The sequence below is a fragment of the Idiotropiscis lumnitzeri genome, chromosome 13 (genome assembly GCF_059441095.1).
Source record: "Idiotropiscis lumnitzeri isolate Australia: NSW breed Sydney's pygmy pipehorse chromosome 13, RoL_Ilum_1.0, whole genome shotgun sequence".
Taxonomy (NCBI): domain Eukaryota; kingdom Metazoa; phylum Chordata; class Actinopteri; order Syngnathiformes; family Syngnathidae; genus Idiotropiscis; species Idiotropiscis lumnitzeri.
Window position 1 is genome coordinate 4,949,434 of NC_142403.1, and position 24,891 is coordinate 4,974,324.

At 39.1% G+C, this 24,891-nt stretch overlaps 2 protein-coding genes across 8 annotated transcripts in view; one reads left to right on the top strand and one right to left on the bottom strand.

The window, feature by feature from the left end:
- Positions 1-4,248: 4,248 nt before the first annotated feature.
- On the top strand, positions 4,249-5,707 carry insl5a (insulin-like 5a). The gene is made up of 2 exons (XM_088313728.1): positions 4,249-4,420; positions 5,479-5,707. Exons 1-2 carry the CDS (start codon positions 4,249-4,251, stop codon positions 5,622-5,624), a joined length of 318 nt encoding a protein of 105 aa, XP_088169854.1. The 3' UTR covers positions 5,625-5,707.
- A 2,782-nt stretch (positions 5,708-8,489) lies between these two features.
- Positions 8,490-24,891, bottom strand: part of sgip1a (SH3GL interacting endocytic adaptor 1a) — a 55,887-nt gene continuing 39,485 nt past the window's right edge. For 4 of the 7 annotated variants that reach the window (XM_088312431.1, XM_088312432.1, XM_088312433.1 and 1 more), the window contains 12 exons: positions 22,788-23,561; positions 22,517-22,635; positions 21,271-21,418; positions 19,403-19,462; positions 16,270-16,329; positions 15,391-15,502; positions 12,919-13,074; positions 12,242-12,377; positions 11,921-12,123; positions 11,717-11,781; positions 11,087-11,251; positions 8,490-10,110 (listed from right to left, as the gene is read on the bottom strand). In XM_088312431.1, coding sequence (XP_088168557.1) covers positions 10,088-10,110; positions 11,087-11,251; positions 11,717-11,781; positions 11,921-12,123; positions 12,242-12,377; positions 12,919-13,074; positions 15,391-15,502; positions 16,270-16,329; positions 19,403-19,462; positions 21,271-21,418; positions 22,517-22,635; positions 22,788-23,561 — 2,021 coding nt within the window. In that variant the 3' untranslated portion in view covers positions 8,490-10,087. The remainder of the gene's footprint in view (positions 10,111-11,086; positions 11,252-11,716; positions 11,782-11,920; positions 12,124-12,241; positions 12,378-12,918; positions 13,075-15,390; positions 15,503-16,269; positions 16,330-19,402; positions 19,463-21,270; positions 21,419-22,516; positions 22,636-22,787; positions 23,562-24,891) is intronic. The other 3 variants (XM_088312434.1, XM_088312435.1, XM_088312438.1) reach the window with 3 other exon arrangements.

A 24,891-nucleotide genomic window follows, 5' to 3' on the forward strand; every position in this document is an offset into this window, starting at 1 on the left:
TCCTCTTCTTCTTCTTCTTCTTCTTCTTCTTCTTCTTCTTCTTCTTCTTCTTCTTTTTGGTATCGTGGCGGTCGACAAACAGTTTGATTACATTACCGCCATCACCTCTTATGGAGTGTGGAACCCGTTAAAAAAGGCGGTATGGGGTAAACTGAGTAAACCGGAAATTAAAAGTACTATTAAAAAACAAAAGCAATGCGTCGTAGAGAGGTAATAACGATGGTACAAAGGAAAGTTGGTGAAAAGAGGGCAGCAAGAATTGATGATAAAATAATATCAAGATTGGAGTTTGGGCACACAGGGCTGAACACGCGCATGCACACGCGCGCGCATACGCACACACGTTAGGATGAGCAAGAATGATACTGTGGTAACTGTAGCTGTGGGGAATTTGAAACAGTTGAGCATGTGAAAGGTTGTGAATGTAACTTTGATGATAAGAATAATGAGAACAAAAATAAAATTTTAGACAATCTGGAACAGAATACAGAACGGAAATAACGTACAATATTGTTGCAGGTTATGTGGCAAACATTTTGGAGTACGATGTCGTTTTAAATGTCTAACAAAGGGACAGGTGCGCCAGTTAATTCATAGATGTGGTAAAAAAATGAAGCGATAACTAAAATACATACTTAATTGAATTGACAGCAGTATTATTTGAAAACATCCATGCTTTTTTCCACGCTATTTTTATTAATGCAAATAATTTTGCTCAACGATTTAGAAAGCACATAATTAAAATTCAATATAGGTTACAAGAGATAAAAGACAAAAAACACTGATTGGCTTGAAATATTTTTTAATGTGTCATTTAACCACTGATGTATGATCTCTGCATTTACAGCCATTGGTTTTATGTCCATTGAGGTGTCCATGTCCACCACATAATGTTGAAGACAACAACATTCAATGTCAAGGTTATAATAGTAAATACAGTTGTATTGAATTTTATCATATTAATTAATAATGTGACAGATTTTCAGTGTGTGTCAATGTAAGTGATGTTGATACTGTCAGTTTTTGTAAATATCTTTAAAGGAAAATATTTAATAGGCAGTTAGAACAGTGAACATATTTTATTATACTATATATACAATATCTGATGTTGTCTTTGCATTTTAATGGCTTTATAGCATTTTATTTTGCTATTCAAACCATTATTCCTTTCAGTCATTGTGACTTGACTCAAACGTATGGAAGATATATTTTCTAGTTCCAGTTCCTGAGATAAAATGCACACATACATTAACGGGCGTGTCGTGACTTGGTTGTCATGACTTGTTCCAACATTAGTTCCCAGAGAAACAGGCGACCAATTGTCTCAGTGAGATAAAAACAACCAGCCCAGCACAGATTTAATCTGCAAAAAAAAAAACTAACAAGTTTATTTTGGTTTTGTACTTTCGTGTTTACACTGCCATAAAAAATGGTTCTATATTTCTCTGAAGGGCATCATAAAAATACAAACGAAACAAATGTGAAAACAAAAAAAAAACAAGAACTAAATGTACTGTCTACCCACCTATGAATATTGCATCAAATACAGAGAGTAGCAAAATGTAGGAGTGCATAAAAATCTTGTAATCTTGTATTTTGAATCTGACTCCAATTGCCCTCTCAGAGTACACATTACCCCCTGTAAGGTGGGATATTTATACAAACCAGTGGATTCTGGCAATAATTTTCTTGTGTGCATTGTCATGTTTTGAAGGCAGTGAGTAGTCTCCAGTACAATGTTTTAAGTATGTCTGCCAAATATTTCAACCCCAAAATTTTATGACTTTCTTTTTATCCCATCAGAACTGCAATGATTACATTCTACTTTCTTTCATCACCGTGCCAAAAGACCTTGCAACTATATGGGAGAAATTAAGTTGACTGTATAGCTGATACCACACAAGAAAGAAATAACGAACTGCTCAGTGCAGTATTAAACAACTAAAGAATAAAAATGTTTGGGGGTAAAAAAAAAAAGAAATGAGTAAATTAATCATCAAACTTTTTTTAGATGAATTATTTTTTTAAAGAGTTTATTCTATTTTTATTATAATTTTTTCTTCTTTTATATAAAAAATGTTCATGCTTTTTAGAAGCCCAGCCTGGCAAGGCGACTCCAAGCAACTGCGTCGCTGACCTTTTGGGCAGACTCTGTACACGTGTCAGTCAACGCAGTTATTTGGTTATCCATCGTGTTGCAACAAAGAAGCTCAAGACTTCAATGAATAGTTAGGATTGCAGAAAAAACTTGGGTACGTTCCTGTCCACCTTCACTCTGTAAGAACTGAGAAAAGGGGAGGCAAAAATCTGTTGGACCTACCACACCGTGGACATTCCTTGTTCCATCTCCTATGAATCATTGCACACTAAAACCCACCTCACATCCTGCTTCTTTCCACTTACTGTCAACTTTCTCCACTGTAATGCTATGTCATCATTCCGTCATATCTGTTCACAATCATTGCATTAGTCCTTGTAGTATTTATTGACACCTGGCCATCATTTTGAACACCTCTTCTATCATTACTGAAGTCATCATATTAACGTAATTGTCATGTGACATATCCATCCATTTTCTGGAACGAGTTTTGTTGTTAGGACTCGTGGGTGCGCTCGGACCCATCCCAGCTGACATTGGGCCACCACCCTGGACTGGACTGAACATATACGTATGCAACTATACACACTCGCACCTGTGGACAATTGACCCCTGGTAGTATAGCCTTTTCAATGAACATGGATTTTGAGTCCTGGTAGCCTACCTATTGACTTGAATGGAGATTTTTGGAATGAAGAGACAACTCACGCATTTCCGTGGAGGAAATAAAACCTCTCAACTGTGTGTCAGAAGAGCGAACCATTTAGATACCGGGTTGCCGCACAGTGGCAGAGCTGCGTTGTGGCTCTCACTCTCTGGCCCCCACACCCAGGAAAATGTTGAGACTTTCCTGACATTTGACGTATTGGCGTGTAGTGGCCTTTACACGCTGAGCATGTGTTGTGTGAAAAGAGCTTCAAATTGGTGTTAAGGCATAGGAGTGAATTTCCCCACGCACTGTGTGTTGACGGCGACAAACCGGTTCCAGTTGGACGAAATTTTCAATACTACCAAAAGAAAAGTTGTTTTCCTTTTGCAGAGCTAGGCAATCCATCCCGGGGGGCGCAACAGTGCTGCCTTCTGTCCCGGCTGGAGGCCCATTTTTGGGGTCGGGTTTTTATGAATAAGTCTGGAGGGTCGAGGCCAGAACAGGACCGTGATAGTGGCCGGAGGGCGGAGGACTGACTGGCAAAAAAGGGTCAAGTGACCGGCTTTGTCCTTTTGGCGCAAAAAGGCTTACCTTAACTCGAATCAGGTATCACATTGTGGCCAAAGTTACACTTGTGCCTGCTTGTAATATGAGTATGTTGGGCAAGGTTCTTTAGATGTGTGCATTTTATTTCCCAAATGCCTGGCTGTGGAAGATATGATTAAAAAAAAAACACCTTCTCACATACAACAGCGGTTATGGGCACACAAATGTACACTCATTCATTGTGTTTTGCCACCAAGGCAACCCAGCTGAAAGATTTCTGCCTCCGCCCCGGACCACTTGGTCTATTTTGTAGACTTTTTATTACTGGACTATTTTTTTCCAAATGGTATGATAGCATGAGCACCGTAAGTGGGTCTGCTGATAACAATCGTGCTGAAATGTCATACAGACTATCACATTGCACCATCAATCGCACTGTAATGACCTGCCTGATGGACTGTCAACATTGACTTTTTCCCCTCATATGGTCCAAAATGTTGTAAAGCAGAGGCCATCCCATCTTTCTAAGCATGTAAACGCGCCAAACATCTGCTTGAGTGTGGGAGGGGGTCACTTTGCATCACCAAATTAGCCTTGCACCAAAGTAAAGGTCAGTGCTATCACAGTGTAATCACCTGCAACAGAAAGGGTTACCCTCATTTAATTTGATTGCCATTTGGAGGTGATATACTCTCTCAGAATGGCCAAAGTGGCAAGAAAGCGGAAACTGTGGGTGGCCATGTAAACATGTATGTGTGTGACTGGGATGGGCTAAGAAGCGGTCAGTGGGAGGTGCAGGGATACTCAGCGTTCTGCAACAGAAAAGGTGATGGGTATATAGTGAGGAGGACGGACAGAGCCGCATCCATAAGAGCGTAGATCCACACTCAGTTAACATCTCATTAAGAGCAACAGCAGTAGGTTTGAAAAACAAAAGTCAATTTAGGTAACCAGGATGCGTGCTCTTGTGGTCTTCCCTCTGCTGCTTTGTGTCATGGCGTGTGTGGGCAGGGCAAGAGCGGAGGTCAAAGCGGTGAAACTGTGCGGCCGTGAGTTCCTGAGAGCTGTCGTGTACACCTGCGGAGGATCCCGCTGGAGGAGGGCCCTGGCTGATTCAGATATGGATGGTGAGACAACTATTTATTTATTTGTTAGTTATTTGATCTGTACTAAAGTGTATTTTTTTTTTATTTTAGCTCAGCTCTTTTGAAGTCTGTCATTAATGAGTCCTGTTCATTGTATGTTTTTGCTGCATGTGTTTTGTCAGACAGTAAAGCAGTGTGCTCATACATATATACATATATATATATACATGTATATATATATATATATATATATATATATATATATATATATACACATATATATGTACATAATAATTTGCAGGGCAAATTGTTTAAGTGTTGAAATATGTTTATCTGATTTTCACAACAGCCGTCTGATGGAAACCCAACTGCAATGGGGCATGTGACAAAAATGAGTTTTACTGTACCACAGTGGTCGTTTGAAAATCCTTTTAAAATGTTAAAAATGCATTGACAAGATGCTTCATTTAAAAAAAAAAAAAAAAAAAAAAGGGGCCCTGATAATAACGGTAATGCTTTGTTCGAATGGACACGGCCCCTTTGTTGTAGAAATGCACTGAATCACCAAGAAAAACACTTAGGAATATTTTGCCTTGTAACAGTAAGTTAACCAAAATATTAAATTCCGCTCTCACTATGCAGTGCACTTCAACACAATTGCAAACATAACACAATAAAACAAAACATGGTTTACTTATTGACTGTACCCTTGCCCCATATTCCACCAATGCAGAATTTTCCATTCATGTGTGGGCAGACCAAGACATGATGTCTACATCATTAGGCCACAGGAGCACACATATCAAGATTACAAGCTCTCTCAGTGTGTTACACAAACACAAACTCAGTTAGTCTTATCAACTGGAATGATCATGAAGAGGAAAGGGAGACTGCACAAGACAAATTACGTCGCGGAAATAAGCATTGTCATTGGGGTCCTTTTTCATGGGAACATCAACGCAATTGAACAACCTGTTACATGCATGTATGTTAGGTAAAAAAAAAAAAGAGGGAAAAAAAAGACAAAATGCCACACAATGTACGTGCTAATTGTGATGCCAGAGAGATTCTTTCATTATCCTCGTGTATTGTCGATGCAGGTGTGTCCACAGGGGAGGAGAACAGTTTGCCAAGCATCAGAAATCGCCCAGGCTCAGACTTGATCAGGCGGGACATAAACAATATCCTGACTACGGTCTGCTGCCAGGTTGGCTGCAGGAAGAGCGACCTCACTTTCCTCTGCTGAGCACGGCCGTGTCTGGCGTCATCGTCGTCATCTCTTCTCCAAGTGACCATGAAATAATCATTCTTGCCTTAATAGAATTGAAATGTAAATTACAAAGCTTAAAGACAACGTGATTATCGTATGAATTACAATTGTCATTTCCCTCAAATCATTTTATAATTTATTTTCTCACGAGTTAAGTTTTATTTTTTTTAATTGCTATCACTTTGTTGGTCATATTTCTGAACACCTGAAATAAAATATTGGTGCACTCATACCAATATTTTAAATATACCCAACTCCTGATTGAGCTTAGTGAAGGTGAAGTGTTGCATGCCATAACACTGCGAAATCATACGGATGAGAAGCATCTATTTCGTCTCGTAAAAAGCACCCAATGACATGCAGGTTTGTAAATTATAATTAATTGGAGAGACTATGCTTTCATTTCCCTTTTGTGTCAAATAAATGTCCTTGCACAAGATTCATATTCTTTGATAAGTTAACATTTGCAAAAAAATAGTAAACAGTCAATGTGATAAGAGACCATTCAAAGTGTAAGCCGTCATTTGTCTTTATTTTATCTTTCATTTATTGTTCTGAGATTGAACAAGAATTCCTGAATAGTTTAAGGCTGGCATGATTATAAGTGCAAGAGAATAAAAGTCCATCGCTTAAAAGAACATGTATGGATTTGATTTAAGACCTCAAATACCTCAAAGGTATACAAATCTGAGCTATCAAGAAGAAGGCATCCAATGCAGAGTGACGTTAATGAAGAAAGATTGCAAGAATAAAACTCCCACATATAATAAAGAAAAACCTGAAGAATTTTAATGGGGTTAAAACTTTTATTGGTTTCGGAAGGAAGCAAACTAAGTTTCCATTTTAGCATTGAGCTTGCACGTGGTTTGATGTTAAAAGCATTCTTACTCACAGCACAAAAAACTGCTCTTGTCGACAGTAATACAGGTGAGTGAGTACACAGCACAAAACATCATTTTAGAATTAGCTGAAGGAAAGGTGGCCCTGCTGTTTCTGCATGCTTGACAAGCAATGATAAATTACTCAGGTCACATTCACGTCAGGTGAGCATTTGCACTGGGAAAAAAAAGGAAGATTGGATCATTGGATGAACTTTTAAACATTTAGGTAAACTGTGACATCTAGTATTTTTTAGCATTGTTTGATGTAATGAATTGATCTAGCGCAAAACTTTTATTATATATACTATTTCTCAAGGTGAACCAAAGCACTTATTTCAAGTGGACGCACAACCTACCAAATTTTGGGCAGAGGTGCTAACAAGTCAGCCACAGTCAAAACATGGCATTTTGAGATATTTTTAAAAAATATTATGTTAGTTGAATAAGACTTAAGCAGCAAAATCCACCCATTTTTAGCCATGTCAGTCGGCGGCCATTTTGTCACTTTTGTGGACTGAAAATGACATCGCCGTTGCTCAGGGCTCAGATAACAACCAATCATGGCTCAGCTTCAATAACCAGGTGAGCTGTGATTGGTTGTTACTAAAATACAAATTTTGACCCGCAAACTATGATTGCAAATCTGTTTAAACTTGCAACTTTATTATTATTATTATCTAAGGCAATTTAAAAAAAAGAAATATTCCAAGAATCAAAATAGTTTACATGAAGCTCCAGATTAAACTAAAAGGATTATTTGGGTTAAGCGAACAAGCCAATTCAACTATTTAAATTTTGGGACCCAAATGAAATAGCCTATTTATTTTTTTTTTGCTTCACCTTAAGAAATTAAATTAAAAAAAATAGTTTGCACTGAACCAATTAATTACAGTCAAAGATGAATTATTAGATGTGGCATATTACATTTATTTCAAGTCCATCCAATGATTTTTTTGTTTCAGCGTGGAGAAGATTGGTCCATGTTTATATTTAAATATTGGGGTCAGTGATAGTTGACTGGCAACTTGAGTCAATTTGAAACCAATGCATGATTTTACATTAAGGGCCATTGTAAATGTCGATGAGTCTGTTTTGATATTCACCAAAAACATTACAACTTTGTCAGCTCTACGCAAGACAGGAAATTAACTGTTTGTTTGTTCCCTGGCAATAAAAAAGACAAAAACAACAACAACAACAACATGGGAACACTGAAGTCAGGATAATTGCTTTGTTGCTCTAAACCCAGTTTATGATGGTTCTACAACATTTTACAAGACCATGTTTGGGAGTATTTAGCACAATATTGAAATACAAGACAGTATTGTGGGCTTTGGGCGACACCTCACACACACACTTCATGTTCAGAAAGCATTCGGGAAGATAGACATTATCGGCACAGTGCTTTCCCCCCGCAATAAACAATAAAATATTTTTCTGTTTTTAATCCGCATTAAAAATATTCCCCTTATTCTCATTCACAGAGGGTTGAAGGACAGAGTACACACACGCACACGCACACACACATACACAAAGCATTTTGGTCAACTTAACCTCCGTCTACAACCTCGTCATGTCATCTCACAGAGACCATTACAATTATGTAAAATAAAGCTATGGATTCAAGCGGGGCGTGAGGACCAGGCTGGTGCCTGAAATGCAATTCGGGAAGTCACATTTGAAGAGAGAGGTACAGTAAGAAGCATAGAGAAAGCTGTAGTGTTAAACAAGGGTCAAACTACAGGAAAAGTGAGAATGCAGATGAATGAACTTCCCTTTATTTGTGTACCGTACTTCGCTTTTTGACCAATAATATGTCTAACTCGATCGGATTTAAGTCATCAATATCTAATTGGAGAGGATCAGCTGGTGCAGACATAATGGATGCCATGGATCCATCATCCTCATCTAACCTTCAGCAGTAACGTGAATTTGCATTTCAATGAGAACCTTTCTTAAGTCTACATTAACACTGCTTTCACAAAGCAAAACACAGCATCCTGGATGATATTTATCGTTTTAAGTTACCTGACCCCACCCACCCATATATACATACAGTATACATATATAGCTCAAAATTTCTGTTGCACTTGAATTACAAAATTATATCTGAAACAAATTAAAAAATTATACGTTATACTGTACACGTTACTCAACTACACAGATAACAAAAAGAGTTGAAATATTTATACCTTTAAGGGTACTGAATTAGGTAATACCGTTCAAAATCTATTCATATACAGGATCACATTTTCTACAACAAATCATGTCATTAATGAAAAAAAAAAAGGATGCTGTCATGTAATTTAGAGTTAACATTGTTGTCCTGGGAACAACAGAAAGGCTATGTAACCATACAAGGAAAACACCAAACGCCCTTTAAGATATATTTTAAATAACACTTTGTACATTTAGTTCTTATGGAAAAACGCTTTTTTTTTAACGTCATGACCAGCAGGTTATCATTGCAGCTGCCTCCCAGCTGAAACATCTACACGATCGCAAATAAATAGAATAGGAGTTCGACTGATGGCTCGGTGCATCATTGTGATCCACAAGACGAGGACCAATGAATCGTAGTGGTGCTCCGATCATTCGGCTGATTTCTGTGAAATACTACATGATCGGCATGTTCATCAATGACTTTCAATGCCGATCACAAAAAACAATCACCCGCAGCTGCTACTTCGCAGACTGTAGCCAACTACAGACCAGCCTATATGCAGTGGAGCATCCCCTCCCCTATTCTTAACACTGCACATGTTATAGACCAAACCAATTACGGAAATCTAATTTATGCTTGTCAATTTGAATAACTACCCATTTTTTTTGTATAGTAAAGAGATGGAAATTTGGCTAGATTTTTTTAAATCTGATTCATCAATTCATCAAAGAGATAACTGATGAATCAATTATTAAAATCATTGCTAGTGAACAGCTCTAAAATTTAAAAATGTGCAGCAGATCTATGTCATCAGAATCGGCTGATTTCACTCATGGATGATTGGTTTATATAATCGGCATCATAAATTCCTGATTGAATATAGCTAATGAATATCCATCAAGTTTAAACTTCTACATGGTTTGTGTGGACAGAGATTCCCACACTGAAATTCATTTCATCATACCAAAAAGGTATAACATTGTTCTGTGCAAATAAATTACGGAGTCTTGTCCTTGATTTGAGTTAAAACCATTCAACCATGATTAAGACCACTTAAGAAGTTTTACTGTGACGTCATCTGGAGTCGAACCTGGCTGGTCAGGCAGCTGCAGTGAAACGTCACCACACTTTGACCAGAGGCACAGACTTCAAAAAGAAGGAAAGAGTCCAGGAGCGTAACATCAGCAATTCTTATGTAATGTAATAAATAAATAATAACACCATTATTACAAATGTCATTATTATGTGACCTAAAATGGTTCCACGATGCTAGATGTTTTACAATACTGCTGGGTAGGCTGTTGTCCTGGGCGGGTGATTGACAAATGTGGGTCTGTCCTCTGTGTCATCCTCCATCCGCTGGAGGTCATTTGTTCATCAGTGCAGATCTTGAGTTAATTGTCCGCCAGGTATTTTCCTAAAGGACAAAATAGTTTGACTAAGTCTGTGGTTTATAACGGCGGTCTCAAGTGGGTAAAAAGACACAAGTGGTATGCGCGGCTGTGTGAAGAAGCAAATGAGAGTCAAAGTAAGTATCTTAAGTTGAATTTAATTGGAGCAAAGTGCAATAAACACAGCCATCACAACAGTGCAACCCTGGTCTGAGCTCATATGTTGAATTGCCTAATGTGACAATAAGAGTCTGAGAAAGGTTCTGGACGTAGTAACTATAGCATTTGCTGTTGTTTGGGGGGTAAAAAGCATCTCCTGGCGTTTATGAAATAGATTATACCCCATTTAATAACATGAAGACCCGTGGCTATTTGTCCAAAGCGGCAAGTACAAATATGTTTTTATGGCTAAATGTATTGTGCCTTTTAATCAGGCGTGTTTTGCTGTCCGGAAATGGCGGTGAGTGGATGTGAATAGCAAATTAGCCGGCTAATGAGATTTAAATTATTTTGATGAATTCTGAAACTTCTGCTGTTTGCCTCTCATCATGCATGGACACTACATTTTATTGATTTTTTTCGATGGACTGTGGAAATGCAAGGACGGAAGTGCTTTAAAAGAATGCAGGATGGACGGGGACGCAGAACGATATTTTTATGAATAAGGACAGAGCAATGACAACGGAAGGGTGCCCAGTTTGTAGACGGAGGACGGATCGGCAAAATAGAGTAAAGTGCCCACCCCTGCTTTTCATAATGAAACAAGCAGTTTTTAACTCATTGTAATAGTTCTAATCATACAACAAGTTATTTTCTTTGCCTGATGAAGGCTAATATTGAGCCTTCTGAAACAGTATCGAATAATTCAGTACAGTTTGGGTTAAATATAAGACAGTGCAGCAGCTATAACTTTCTTTCCTAATTGAAACCGAGCAGAATGTCCAAAACAAGAATAATTATGACTAATTATTACGTGCAAAAGCCTGACAATTTCAAACTCACCAGCAGCGAACCGCTTTTTGATGAGTGAGAAGCGATACCCAGGCCCAGCCAGTTCAATATCACAACCTGACAGTGTACTGCCCTCACTGGTGAACTGCACAGCAAGTGGAGCTGGTTTACTTGGGCCTTCCGTGAGCTGGAAGCGGGCTAACAAAGATCCCACTCCTACAGAAAAAGCAGATGGACAGATGGCGGTCAAACATGATGGAAAATAATTGAGAATAAGGAGATGACTTCAGATGCTTTCGATATTCTTCCCTTATGAGTAGACTTCATCTTAAGGCAATTTAAAAATTAGTTTTTTCTCATTTCTTTTTATCACAGCAAAATTACCAGTACATCCGAGCAAAATTGCAATTGATAAAAGAGGAAAGTGTAAAAATGACATAAGGAGATATTTCCTGCAAATACTGTGCTCCAACCTCGTACAAAATGGGATTTATTTATCATGGCTTTCGATGTATTACAGTGCCAATTCCTCTGTCTGATTTTAGAAGCCCTCTGTATATACTAAAATAGCATTTGGCAAATCCCAAGTCCACCCATCCATTATCTGTTCCACTTCTCACAAGTGAGTCCTTCAATATATTAAAAGTCAGACATTTATCAATAATATTTAAAAATACAGACCTCCATTTTCTGATTTTTGTGAGATATCTGGAATCTTCCATAGAATTCTGTGCTGCTCTGCATTCCTGTAAAGGATAAGGTTGCATTAGTCCAGTAAAACACAACCCAAGGGTTTTTAGCATATGAAACGTTTATCAGTCTGTTCATTTCTTTGGTGCTGCATTGAGTTCAAAGCAATAACAAATAAAGTAATGATATCGTTACCATGCAGCTGGTGGTAACACAGCTTGCAGTTTGGAAACGCCTCCATCAACCGGGACTAGAAACTGGACATTGTTAAGTGCCATTGGCGTTGACATGGCCTCGCCGTTATATTTGTAGTCTATCCTCAGGTCTGTACTGGTTGGTTCACATCGCCAGCTAACGGCCAGGTTCATGGGAGTGGACACAGGACCCTTCACTGATACCTGGAAAAGGGAAATAAAATGTATACTTGGTTATTATTTTTCATTTTTATTCACACAACATCAAAACAAGCATTGCTTTTCATGTTGGTTTCGTGTCTTTTGTATTTTGCCAGCTCACCTGATATTTCAGCATGTCCACATTATAGTATGTTGCCTGTGGCTTCTGCTCAGATACCTTCTTTAGATGAGCTATCAGGTTTGGCATGTTCACCCAGAAGTCCTTGGCATCAGCCTTGCCTTGCGTGGCAGTGTCACTAGTGAAGAGGCACGTAGGAAAACAAAACACAACAAAATTCTCAAACTAATATCGAAAACAAGTTGCTCTGGCACTAGATTGAGTTAAAAAATGTACATGCAGAAAAGTAACCTATTAGGTTTCACATAATTATACATAATTTCTAAAAAGGGGAAAATATTTTATGCTGTTACAGGCCACATAGCAAGACTGATAAGACGGTGAAAAGAAATAATGTAAAGGAAATATTTTCAAGTGCATTGTGTTTTTGAAAAATAAATAGCTCAAAAATCAATCTCTGGCATTACATAAAATAACAAGCACAACAGAGACTTTTTGATTATAAAAGGCAAAACATGTCATGCTTTTTTTAATCTGCATGCTCATTAAGAAAATATATGTAATAGAAATTGTGAGGTACAACCACAAAACAAATGAATTAGGTATATTGTCAAGTTCACTGAGAGTTTAACACCAAGTAAGGCGATTAAGCGCCTATCTGCTGAGACTTTGCATTCAGAGAAGAAATTTAATTCCGGGGTGTACAAGAGGGTCATTACCAGCAGAGCAGCTGGGGGTTAGGCAGCACATGCTCCAGTCGATTGTAGTTGGTTATGCTGAAGGTTAGCACAGCGGGCGACGGGTTATTGGCAAAGTGCCGTGTGATTCCCGCTGGAAACGACAAAACCATCTCACCTATGATCTTCACAACACATCTGAGGGAGAGAGGAGGGAGAGTGAAAGTGAAACAGTGCACCAGAAAGTGACAGACAATGTAAAACTGGATTTAACTGTATGAGTTCAAATGCACCGCAAAAACTAGGCTTGGGAATCGCTGACATGAGGCTGAGTTGATACATATCTCGAGACACTGATTGCAATTCAATTAAAAAAACTGTATTTTTAAGAGTGGAATATTTCAATAAAATTTGGTTCAGTTTTGGAGTGATAAAAATTTGATACAGCATTGAAACTATCCGATAGTTCAAACAACTCATTCAGTGCCAGTGACAGCACCAGATGCCAAATATGTATTGAGAGCGGGAGGGTTGGCAGTGAAAGGGCATTTGTCAGGCACATTCGCAAACATTGTGGGGGGGGGGATTGCAGTACTCAAGCTAAAAAACGGCACCCATAGTCATCATTATTCATACTATTAAGAAAGAAAATAGTAGCATATTTAATATCTATTTTATTTCTGTTAACAACCAGCACAGTCAATAAATGGGTTGTAGATTTAAAATGGCAGATTTTTGTGGTGTAAAAAAAAATCTAGACTATTATAAACCATTCCAAAAAAAATTTCCCCCAACCTGTACAACTCAATTGAACAAAATGCGAGTGCAACTCAATACAAATTAATGAGATAACACAGCCCTTATTAATGGCGCAGTGGTTGGGCATCACATTCAAACGCAACATGCTAAGTGGGGGTCTGTAAGTGACTGTGATTAACCCCAAACAAATTAAGGCTGGAGCAAACATTCACATAAATGCTCCTCAAATACCAAAACACTTAAGGAGGTATTCATGACAGAGGGCCATTTTTTTTTAAAACAATAATTAAAAATAAAGGCGGCAGAAAATTTGCACAAAAGGCAGGTGCGTGAGTGCTGCTTGGGGTCGATGTGTAACCATAAAGAACCCAATTCTATAAAATGGCATTCTGAGGCTATTCTCAAACATTGCACACGCACTGCTAGCTGAGTGCTGACGGGCTGACCTGCGATGACTCGCTTAGCTGGCAATTGTGCAAGTTTCAGGACATACCTTTGTGTCCTTTTCATGGATGCCTTGAATGCTCGTTGAAGTTTCTTTTTTGGGGTCGCACAGTATCAACACCGCAATGTTTAAGTGGACTGTGAGGACTCAGTAGCCCGTGGGAATAGCAGAGATGTAAGATCGTCATGCCATTGTTTCCAGTTGCATGTTTAGACTCTGCTGCACACCTTTCACCGGAATAGTGGGCACGTAACGTGACATCGCATTTAATGTTTACAAATTCCTGAGGAAATGTAGCGTCTGTGAAGTTTACCCAACAAAGGGTTCAGACTATTTCCCTGAAATGATTTTCTTGGACTTTTTCCGCTGGTACAGTACAGTCACGTTATCACAACATACAATAATAAATTCCACACCCAAGCTTTGGAGAATTGTTATTTGTTACAATTGTCGCCTGCATTTTGTACATTTATACAGATTGTGTAACAGTGTAACCAAATATTGGAGCTTGCCACTTGACCCTTTTTTGCCAGTCAGTCCCCTGCCCCGTGGCCGCGAACTCAGTACCGTTCTGGCCTCAACCCTCCAACTTTATTCATAAAAATTGTCGGCCCCTGACTACCTGTCACTTGTCGCTATCTAGTTGCCTCATACTCTATATACAGCGCTACAGCAACACTCTTGAACTGAAAGTCGCTAGTTTTGGCGCTTCTTTAGAGAGATTAAATCCCTTCTTGGGTCTGAAGCGTCAGTAAATCGAGCAACATAGCCATAAGGAAACACTGGTCAGCATAAATGTTGGAAAGGAATATGCAGATTGGTTTGTTAGTAGAGTCACACGGGGCGCTGTGCTGCCTAGAAGCAGAGGTGACGCAGAAAGGCGCTACAGCCCAATGTTGCTCATTGAAGGCACCTGATAAAAGACAATCAAAACAATAATTTTCCAGGTTTTCTAGGATGCGGGGTCATTCTACCAACACTGCCGTTTTGGTTGTAAGCGCTTACACACGGAGCACAGCACAGGAGTGCTCACCCTTGTTTTAAGAATTGAAACTGTACAGCCTCACACACCCGATTCCTAGCCTCACGATAGCTGGTCCAAAATGACAATCAATGTATTTAAGATTCAATTACGGAGAACAAAACAGAACGATTATGTGGTTTGTATCAGCATACAATTCCCAACCCAAGAAACAATGCATCTTTTTCTTGGTTATACTTTTATAGCTGTATGTTGTGATCTCGTTTTAAATTGATACTAACGAGTCATTGCTAAAGCACATAAAGTAAAAAGCATTTGGTTGACCTACTTGCCGGGGTCGGCCCCTTTAAAGAAGGCATTGACTGTCTCGGTGAATGCAGCAGCCACAGGGAGCGTATCCTGAGCCCCCATGGTGAGAGGACTCGGCCCTCTGGAGCAGCCTAATATAATACACACACAAATGTATTAACACACAAAAAGATTTGTAATATTATTTAATTATCCATAGTGTAAATGCTACACATAAGCTTTGGAGGCAAATGAAAATTAATATACATTTACAAAAATGTTTTTTAAATCAAGCTTAAAAAAAACACAAAATGTGTGTAGAAAATAACGAACATAAGATGAAAGTGCAACTAAGGACAAAACATTAAAACAATATACAGTCGTGTGTAGCGTATGCACGGCATATTGACCAATTTCTCTCTGCCCTTTGACTGTGAGTGAAAGCATTTTAAACATTTTCGCATGTTGATGTTAAAAAAAGGAGGCTGTCTTAAATATGTGCAAGCTTTTTTTTTTTGGTTAAAGTTTGAAGTGTTCTAAGACAATCCAAAGACCAATAAGTGCAAAGATGACCCCAAAGACACACACAGCGAAAGGAAATGGTGGAAGACATTAGGTATAATGCACAGTGACTGATGATCGTTTGGAGAAAAAGGAAACAAAATGAGGATGAGAAATGACAGGAAGGCAAAATGGGAAATACGAGATCGCAGCATTAGTTGCTGCTCATGATGTGGCTCAGCCAAATGTTAGTTTCGTGCCAGCGGGAATGAGAGATGCAAGTACTTTTATTTAAGGAAGAGGAAAAGTAGAGGAGCAGGGAGTAGAGTAGGGGCAGGCCAGGAATCAAGCTTGCACAAATGAGCCTCAAAGAGTGTGTGTGAACACTACAATTAGCCCTGTTGCAGATAAAACTTACCTTCAAAGGTTAAATAAAACTTCCCTCTGTCAAACCATACAAGGGATGGCTGGTCATTCTCTGTGTGAGGTCAAAGGGTCGGGGGTTGAAGGACAGAAGTGGGGATGGGACGTTGGGTGGCAGAGGAGGGAGATGAACAGGAAGGAAGGAATTGAAGGAAGTGGGTGAGAGGGGAAGGAGAGAAGGAGAGTAGCGTGAGTCTCACATGGCAGGTCTGTCACGTCACGGTGAGGTGAAACATATAGGTGGAAGCCGGGTGTGGATGGGGGCGAGACATTAACGGCAAACCCAGACAGTCGTGATGGAACACAATGGGACAATGTGAGCAATGTTTTTTGCGGCGAATTTGCCCACTTGAGTGCTACCAGTAAAATACAGTGTCAAAACATCTATATTGCTACATTTAATAATCTCACCATTAATTTCTAATCGGAACAATTAGTATTAATATTAAGCATTACACTAATCAGGCAATAGTTTCCATTGTAAACAGAGTTGATCCACTCAAATGGATGGCATGCAATGTTCACATACGCCCTGCCGGAGGCAGCCATGAAACCTACATTGCATTGTGCAGGAAAAGCAGGGAATGGCGGGAGACAAATTTTGGAATCTTGACCAGAAAGCAAACTATTATGTAATGTGTTTACAAACGAGAGGGATAACACAAGGTGGACATGCTCATTTCACATTCAAATTGTGCAAGTTATCCTTACAATGGATATCTGGCACAAAACATGATAAACAATTCCCTGATTTTTTGTGATTATGATGCACACTGTTAAGTGATGACTGAAAATGAGAGCTGGACAGCAGGACCTCATGAAGATAGCAAAATGGCACGTGTTCAGATGGTGAGGGAGGGGAAATGGGGCCGTATTTTTCTGGAGTGACACGTTTGAAAGAAACGGGGGTCAGGGTTCAAGTGTAGGAGGAGAAGGCTGGCAATAAAACCAGTCCGGATTGGTTGATTTTGTCACGCTCCAAAAGTGATTCGGAGAGGATGGCATGAATACCAAACAGCGGCGGCCTTTCAAATTTGGTCTAATTCTCATGTGAGTGAATGAGTGAGCGAGTGAGTGAATGTTGGAGAGCAGCAAAAGCAAAAATAATGGATCTTAAAAGGCCCAACGATAAGGAGTTGTTCAGACAGTGGAACACAGGCAGCACACGTATGCACACACACACACACACAGTGGTGCAGACTCAGCAAAGGTGTCCTTGAGTGCCGGCACAGGACTAGGCGAACACAAAATACAATTGTGTTGGTGGAAAAAGAGACAGAAGGTTTCCATGGTGACATGGTGAGACAGCCAATAGTGCACAGTCATAAACCAGAGAGAAAAGTCTCAGAGGCAAGTGGATAAGGAAGCCACCCGAACTTGGGTGGATGGTATGCAAAATTGAAGATCAATGCACCATCATGCAGATGAAAAATGGTACATGTGGGCAAAAATGATTTCAATAGCATGTGACAATGATGGCAAAAGAATGCAGAATTGGTGAAGAAAAAGGGAGTGTGAAAATCAGAGGCTATCACAAAGACTAAGTGATCTGATTGAACTGTGGTGACAACAACATAACGATGAAGAACAATTATGTAAATGTAGGATGTTAGAAAAGCAGAAAATGTGCATCGTATTCCTGACACTTTTTAGCAAAACTGTAGGAAGTCTAGTCAAATATGAAGGCAATGATATTTAAGTTGATTTAAGTGAATTAAAATGTCTTTCAGGAGAAAAGAAGCACAAAAAAGAATGTGTAAAGATGTGGATAACAAAAAAAAACTGGTTGATATATACTGGGTCATCTACATTGGACTCAATTCGATATACTGCAAGTTTGTGTCACTTTCGGCTTCAACTAGGTGAATGCTGAGAGGCAGACAGCGCAACACAAATGGCTTAAAATCACATTCCACATTTTTTAAATCATGCTATTTGTTTGCCCTATGCAAGCGTAGCGTACTACTGCATCGGCTACATTATGGGTTTTAAAATTTTGAGATCAAATTACTCAAAAACTGATGCACACAGTGGACACATTTTATTGTGAAAGTTGATGAAACAGTGACATTATGTGTTATGTGTATATATGTAAATGTCTACAAATACGTTTAACTCTTATTTGCTAGTTATAACAATATTTGGGAAAGCCACACAAGTTGCAGCTCATTTAAATATAAGAAAATATTGCCGTTAGCAATGTGGGCATGGCCCTCAACAACTATTTCAGTTTCTCACGTGACCACTTTATAAAATGGATCTATTTATGAGGATACACGTACCGTAATTTCCGGACTACAAAACATATCTGATCAAAAGCTGCAAAAGTTAAATGTAGCTGTAAAAACAAATGTGTACATGTAATGACCACTTCATGTTATAACATCTGTCTTTCGTTGTCAGACGAAGCAAATCCGGTGACAAACAGTTCACCACGCAGCAGTGCAGCCTTTGGATAACAGTTTGTTACATGTTGGGGTCAACAGAGAGACGGATGTATTTATGGCACTCGTTCCCGATTCTCATTAAACTCAACCCAAGATTCTCCTTAAATAGCCGCGCACTGCTACGCGCGCGGACTTCCACGTCTCTCTCTTCAGGCAGCCCGTCCTACCCAAATGGCTGATAAATATTCAGAATGAGGGCAGACTCGGACAGTTTCATTGGTCCACTGTGACGTGTTGGCTAATTTCATTGGTCAGATGTGACAAGACAAGGGGTAATTCTATTGACAGCTTTAAGGTCGTCAGTAAAAATTCACAACTAAACCGTGTCACATTAAAAGCTGCAGCGTTCAAAATGCGGGGAAAAAGTAGCGGCTTATGGTCCGGAAATTACAATATATCTTGCCGTTTAAGCTTAGCAACAGCAACTCTGCACGGACATATACAAAATTTAAATTTGTAGTCACGTTAATGCATCGCTGATTACCAATAGGTCGTTTCAATTTCACAACCATTGAAAGAAAGTGCCAAGAATCTATGTCACTGTGTCATTACCTTCATATATTTGACTGACATTTAGAGACAAAGTAACCAACTGAATTGACTTGATCATGAACACTGTAGTGAAGAATATCAAACAAAGCGACCCACCCCCCTTACTCCCTGAGGATGTCTCTACTATACCTGCAAATGAATCAAAATGTCTCTCAAATGAAGGCAGCTTGTCTACATAAGCATCGTCTTCTGACAAGCCAAAGGACAAATAAAAACATGAGCAGCACAAAAGAGAGCAAATCAAACCAATGTGGCAACACACATGAAAAAACACTTAAAATGATAAATACAGAACGTAAAAATGGTAAAACACAAGAATACAAATCAAGTATTTTGACATTACTGGCTCGGTTTCATATTGTCTGGCCCACTGACATTTCAAATAAAATTGAAACTATATTTTAAAAGCCTCACTACTTTCCACTCTTGAGCTGAACTACGCTAATAACACTTGCATCTTTAATTCAAGTAATTACACACTTCAAATCAACAACTTTAACCCGCTTGTGTGTGTTCATATTAGGGATGTCCTGATCCAATCACGTGATCGGGAATTGGTGCAGATCAGGTGGCTTTCAGGTGATTGGTGATCTGATTGAGGATCGGGTCAAAAAGTTTCTTTTTTTCATATTCTGGAATTTTATACATCATAAAGAGACCAAATGATCCAAAGATATAAATATCTATAAAATATAACAGTAATAGCTTAATTTTATATGACTCAATGTTACATTTTGTTTTTTGGGGCAGGCAGCGGTCAGACTGGCAGTAATATCCACAAACACACATGCATGAAGGCATGCCTGTCTGTGAGCAGTGCTGTCCCTCCGTTCTGCAGGACAACGTAAATTGTTTGGCACAACAAGGAGACACAAATGATGTGGAAACAGGGGAAGCCCAAAGATGCTCCTAAACAAGCCAAAGTCTGCCTTGTCAGATATAAAGCCGCCTCACTAAACGGCATAAGAATTGAGTGAGTGACAGACAGGTGAGCAACTTGAAACACGAGTTTAACAAGTGTAAATTATTTGGTGACAAGCAAGCTTGCTCCCTACTGGTTGCATTTAATGAGGACATAAATCAATAGATTTGTTTTTAGATGAGATGTCACAGATACATACCGACTACATCAGTGTGTGGACTTGGATTTTAGTCCGCACACGCCAATAATTAACAATGTAAATGTATTTTTTGACCTTAGCTAATCAAATGCAATCAAAGAGAGCAATCCTCCATTCTATGTTCATGCTCATGCTGTCCCCAGGAAATAAAATGTAAAAATTTACTATACTAGTAGATGAGAACATTTTTTTTTATAATGCGTCCTGCACATTGATATGTATTGTGCTTAATGTTAGTATTCAATTAGTATAAATGTCATGACTATACTTCATGTATTTGCTAATTTGAATGTTAAACACCAATGATGAGTTTCAGTACAAAAATCAATGATGTCAAATAAAACATGTCTGAAATTGACCAAAACACATTTTGAGTTGTTCAATGTGTGTCATAAAATTTAAAAAAAGGAAAAGAAGAAAGAAATTGAGGTCATTTTGAGAGTGAAAGCAATTGGCACTGATTTTGTGGATTGGCCGATAAAATATAAATATGAACATAATGATTCAGAAAGAATAAAGCAAAATCATCACACAATATTTCAAAAACATATAAATAACATATAAACTCATTTTTGTACTGGCTACTTCATTAATTTAAAGTTATCTTTCTTTTTTTTTTTTTTAAATGTATTGCCAAGTTATTGGATTGGGACTCTGTATCATCAGATCCTTAAAACCAAAGACTTGGACTTGGACATCCCTGGTTTATATTAATAGTGGGTTAAACAGCAGTGATCAGGACACTTCTGATTTGAGTATTTCAATGATGTAATACAATGTCTAATTTACAACAAGGAAAAAAAAGCCAAGTTTTGATTTTTAAATATATAATACGTTCAGCTCTTAAATTTCAGGAACATGCGATGGTGTACAAACCTGACACAGAGAGGTCTTTACTGACTGTGGGAGTGGTGGCAGCACTCAAGGAGTTGGTAGAGGAGATGGAAGAGGTGCTCTCTGCCCGGGCCAAAGGAGCAATTGGAGGGGGGCTGGATGCATGAACTGGTGGACTAAATGGACGATTCTGAAACAATTGAAGAAAAAAAAAAGGTTGTTGAACAGTAAACCAAGGTGAGTTGATATGTCCGGAAAAGCCTTACTCAAAGGATTTCTACAGCTGTACTTATCCGAAAATATAGCAGTGAACTAGTGTATTTTTCAGATTATAAATCAGACTTTTTTCCCATAGTTTGGCAGGTCCTACGACTTATTATACACAGGTGCGACTAGTATACAGTGTAAAATTAGCGTGATACTCTAATAGCACTCTGAGAGTGTGTGTGTTTATAGAGGCAGAGCGTGCTCCCCAGGGGTGTAGCTAGGGTGACCCGACAGCTCACTGAAGGGTGGCTACGTACGCAAGCACAACATGAAGAATGACTTCCCCGCAATGCTGCTTGCTTATGGTGTGAAAGTAATGATTTTTGTGAACATTGACTAGTCCAGCATGCCCACGACCCTCGTGAGGAGAAGTGGTTGGATAATGAATGAATAGATTGACTTTAGAGTCTTTTAAAGTTTGCATTCAAATCAATAATATGTTTATTCTTTAAATATGCAACTCTAAATAAATGGTGTCAGTACAAAGAATACTGTATCCATGAGAAAATTGCAGATATGTCACATACGGTATCAAAATCTTCCCCTAGATGTGCAGCTCCGCCTCTGGTGCTCCCCTCCCATTAATTTCTGAGCGCAAGTTGTCTTATAAAGCAATTTGTGGCTTGTGCTTCAACTATTTCGCACAGGGCTCAAGCACTCCCCTTATTGGGCACTCTGAATAAACAAATGACACATTTGAACACCGCTCTAAGTTTACGAACGGCCGAAGTGAAGCAGTGCATGCTTGGAGTGCATTTCTGAATGCACCCATGATTAGGCAACAGGGACTTGGACTTCCGTTGCAGAGGGACTCATACGTGTCTTTTACTTTATCATAATGCATTTTTGACTGTTTGACTTAGAGTAAAAAAAAACAAACACCATATAAGGTAGTGGCACAAAAACACACATCACATTTTCTTGCAGATGATCGATGCCTAAATTTGCTCATAAAACTGCTTTCACCAAATTGACGTGGTAACATTCGTCGTGGTCTAAAACAACATTGAAATTTCCTTACGGTATCTCCTACACTTGGTTTTCCAGGTGGAAGTTTGGGTCGTGAAGGAGGGCGGGGTGGAGGTGGTGGAGCGGGGTTGACGGTTGAAGGAGTGGCTGGCCGTACTGGAGAGGAGGAACCTATAAAGGGTTTTGTGTTTGATGTAGGTTATAGACAACATTATTTTCAATTTACAGAGTCTAAGAAACATTGTAGCTACATTTTCTAATCCTGCTGCCTAGCAAACAGAATCTTCAATGCAAATTGTAGGGCGTAATCTTAGTCAACTCACCACTTTTCATACCAGCCGCCCCTGATGTTGGACCTGGTGATGATACTACTGTCCGATACGTTGGGGGAGGGGGTGGTGGAGGTGTAGTTCGGTTCGCCTGGCTTGAGTCTTTGGGTGAAGTGGCAATTTCACCTTCAACCTCTTTGAGTCGTGTTTCATCTGTATTCTCTGTTTGGATTGGTGGAATGGAGCTTGTTGCCGCTTGCTTTTCCGGTAAAGTCACTGATGGAGGCGTGCTTGCTGAAGGAGCTGTTGGGGTGCTGGCTGGTGAATCAACAGGTTGATGAGTTGAAGTCGGAATAGAGGCAAGCTCCTTGGGTGAAGGGAGTGACGAAGTAGTGGGCAAGAGCTGATTTCGGTCCTCGGGTGTAGAAGGCCCAGAGGGGACAGAGGGTGCAGAAGGCTCCTCTGATGGCGGTGGGGATCTTGCTGGAGGGGAAATCTGAACTTCTTTTGGAGAAGGAGGTTTAGGGACATGAGATGCTGTGTCTTCAACAGGAGGTGGTGATCCAGGTAAAGGTGGGGCTGGAGATTCTGGAGGAGGTGGGGAGGCTGGTAATGGAGGTTCTGCTTCCTCTGGAGGAGGTGGGGACAATGGAAGTGGAGGTGTGGGCTCCTTTGGTAGAGGTGGCCGGTCAGGAGCCTGCTCACTGAAACATACCCATGAGTCACCTGCATCCTCATTTGCAGGAGGAGCCTGCTCAGGGCCAAATAGGTTATCCAAGTCAGCTATGGACGTCTTTCTTGTTGAGTTCTCATCTTCTGTCGATAAACCTGAGACAGACCACCACTAATTAATTGATTACAGACTGTTTGGAGGGGTATTTTGTGTTTTGACACAGAAAACATAATCCTTGATTCACATGAAAGCAAGATGATAATGGAAAAAGATACACAGCACCCTCCATAATTACTGGCACTTCTGGTTAAGATGTTTTGTTAACTTCTGATAACTTCAGTTTTCAAATATAAGATGAAAAAATAAAATCGAATAAAATAAAAAGGAAATATTTATTCTGTCATTTCTTTTTTCATCAAATCATTTGCGCTCCAATTATTATTACATGCCACCAACGCATAGGCTAACTTCAAAATAAAAGCTCCTCAAATACTACAGGACACCAATACATTGCCTTAGTGAGCTTTTATTTTGAAGCTGACGCGGTGAGGTGAATGTGACGGCAAGCTTGACTTACCATGATGCAATACCAACATCAACAGAACGGCATCCTGAAATCATTTTCAATCGAAAACTTAGGAAGCAAGTTAATTTTGCCGTCATTTAATGATACGACACAAATATTCGGCTCGCGGATAGCAGCGAATGGGAGTGTAAACATTGACGTCTTGCGATGCACATGAGACGTGAGGTGCATTCAAATGCAGTCGGACATTTCAAAGTCTACAGAAATAATGTAAAAAAAAAAAAAAAAAAAAAAAAATTCATTATCATCCATTATCTGAGCCGTATGTCCTCACAAGGGTCGTATATTTCTGTATATTTCTTTAATTAATTCACTTAATGATTTGCTGTTACCTACCACCTAATTCACCTGGCAGCAGTCAAATAAGGAGAACACCAACATTTATTATTCCCACTTAACGCACCGAGTATGAGAATGCTTCTGCAAATGTAATACATTTTAAGGCTTTTAACACATCGCAACCTGGTGTCCCAATAATTAAGGAAGTCACTGTAACGTGGTAAATATAATTTATTCGATGACCACCAAATGTTTAAGGTTTCGGTCACAGCAGCCCTAAAATAACAGTGTTGGTAATCAAACCCCAAAATGTTTTTATTTTTCCATAATAGTTTGACCAATAGTACCCAGAAGGTCGTTAACTGAAATGACATATTTAATATTAAAGAGCAATTGCTACTGTTATCCAAGAATTTATTTAAAACATTATTTCTTTGATTAAAAAGTAAAATCACAAGTATCGATTTGCGCATGGAAATTTAGTTTTAGTTGTTAAATGTTATGATTAATATTTTCTGACTTCTCAAATTAGCCAGATTTGATATCAATTTAGGCAAATACAGGTGAATTCAGTTCAAATTTCACCGTTCCTGTTTTAAAAGTAAAACCTTAAGACTTCA

Coding starts and splice junctions, on each gene's coding strand:
- insl5a (XM_088313728.1), top strand. CDS start 4,249: ATGCGTGCTCTTGTGGTCTTCCCTCTGCTGCTTTGTGTCATGGCGTGT. Junction 4,421..5,478: donor GGCTGATTCAGATATGGATG/GTGAGACAACTA, acceptor TTGTCGATGCAG/GTGTGTCCACAGGGGAGGAG.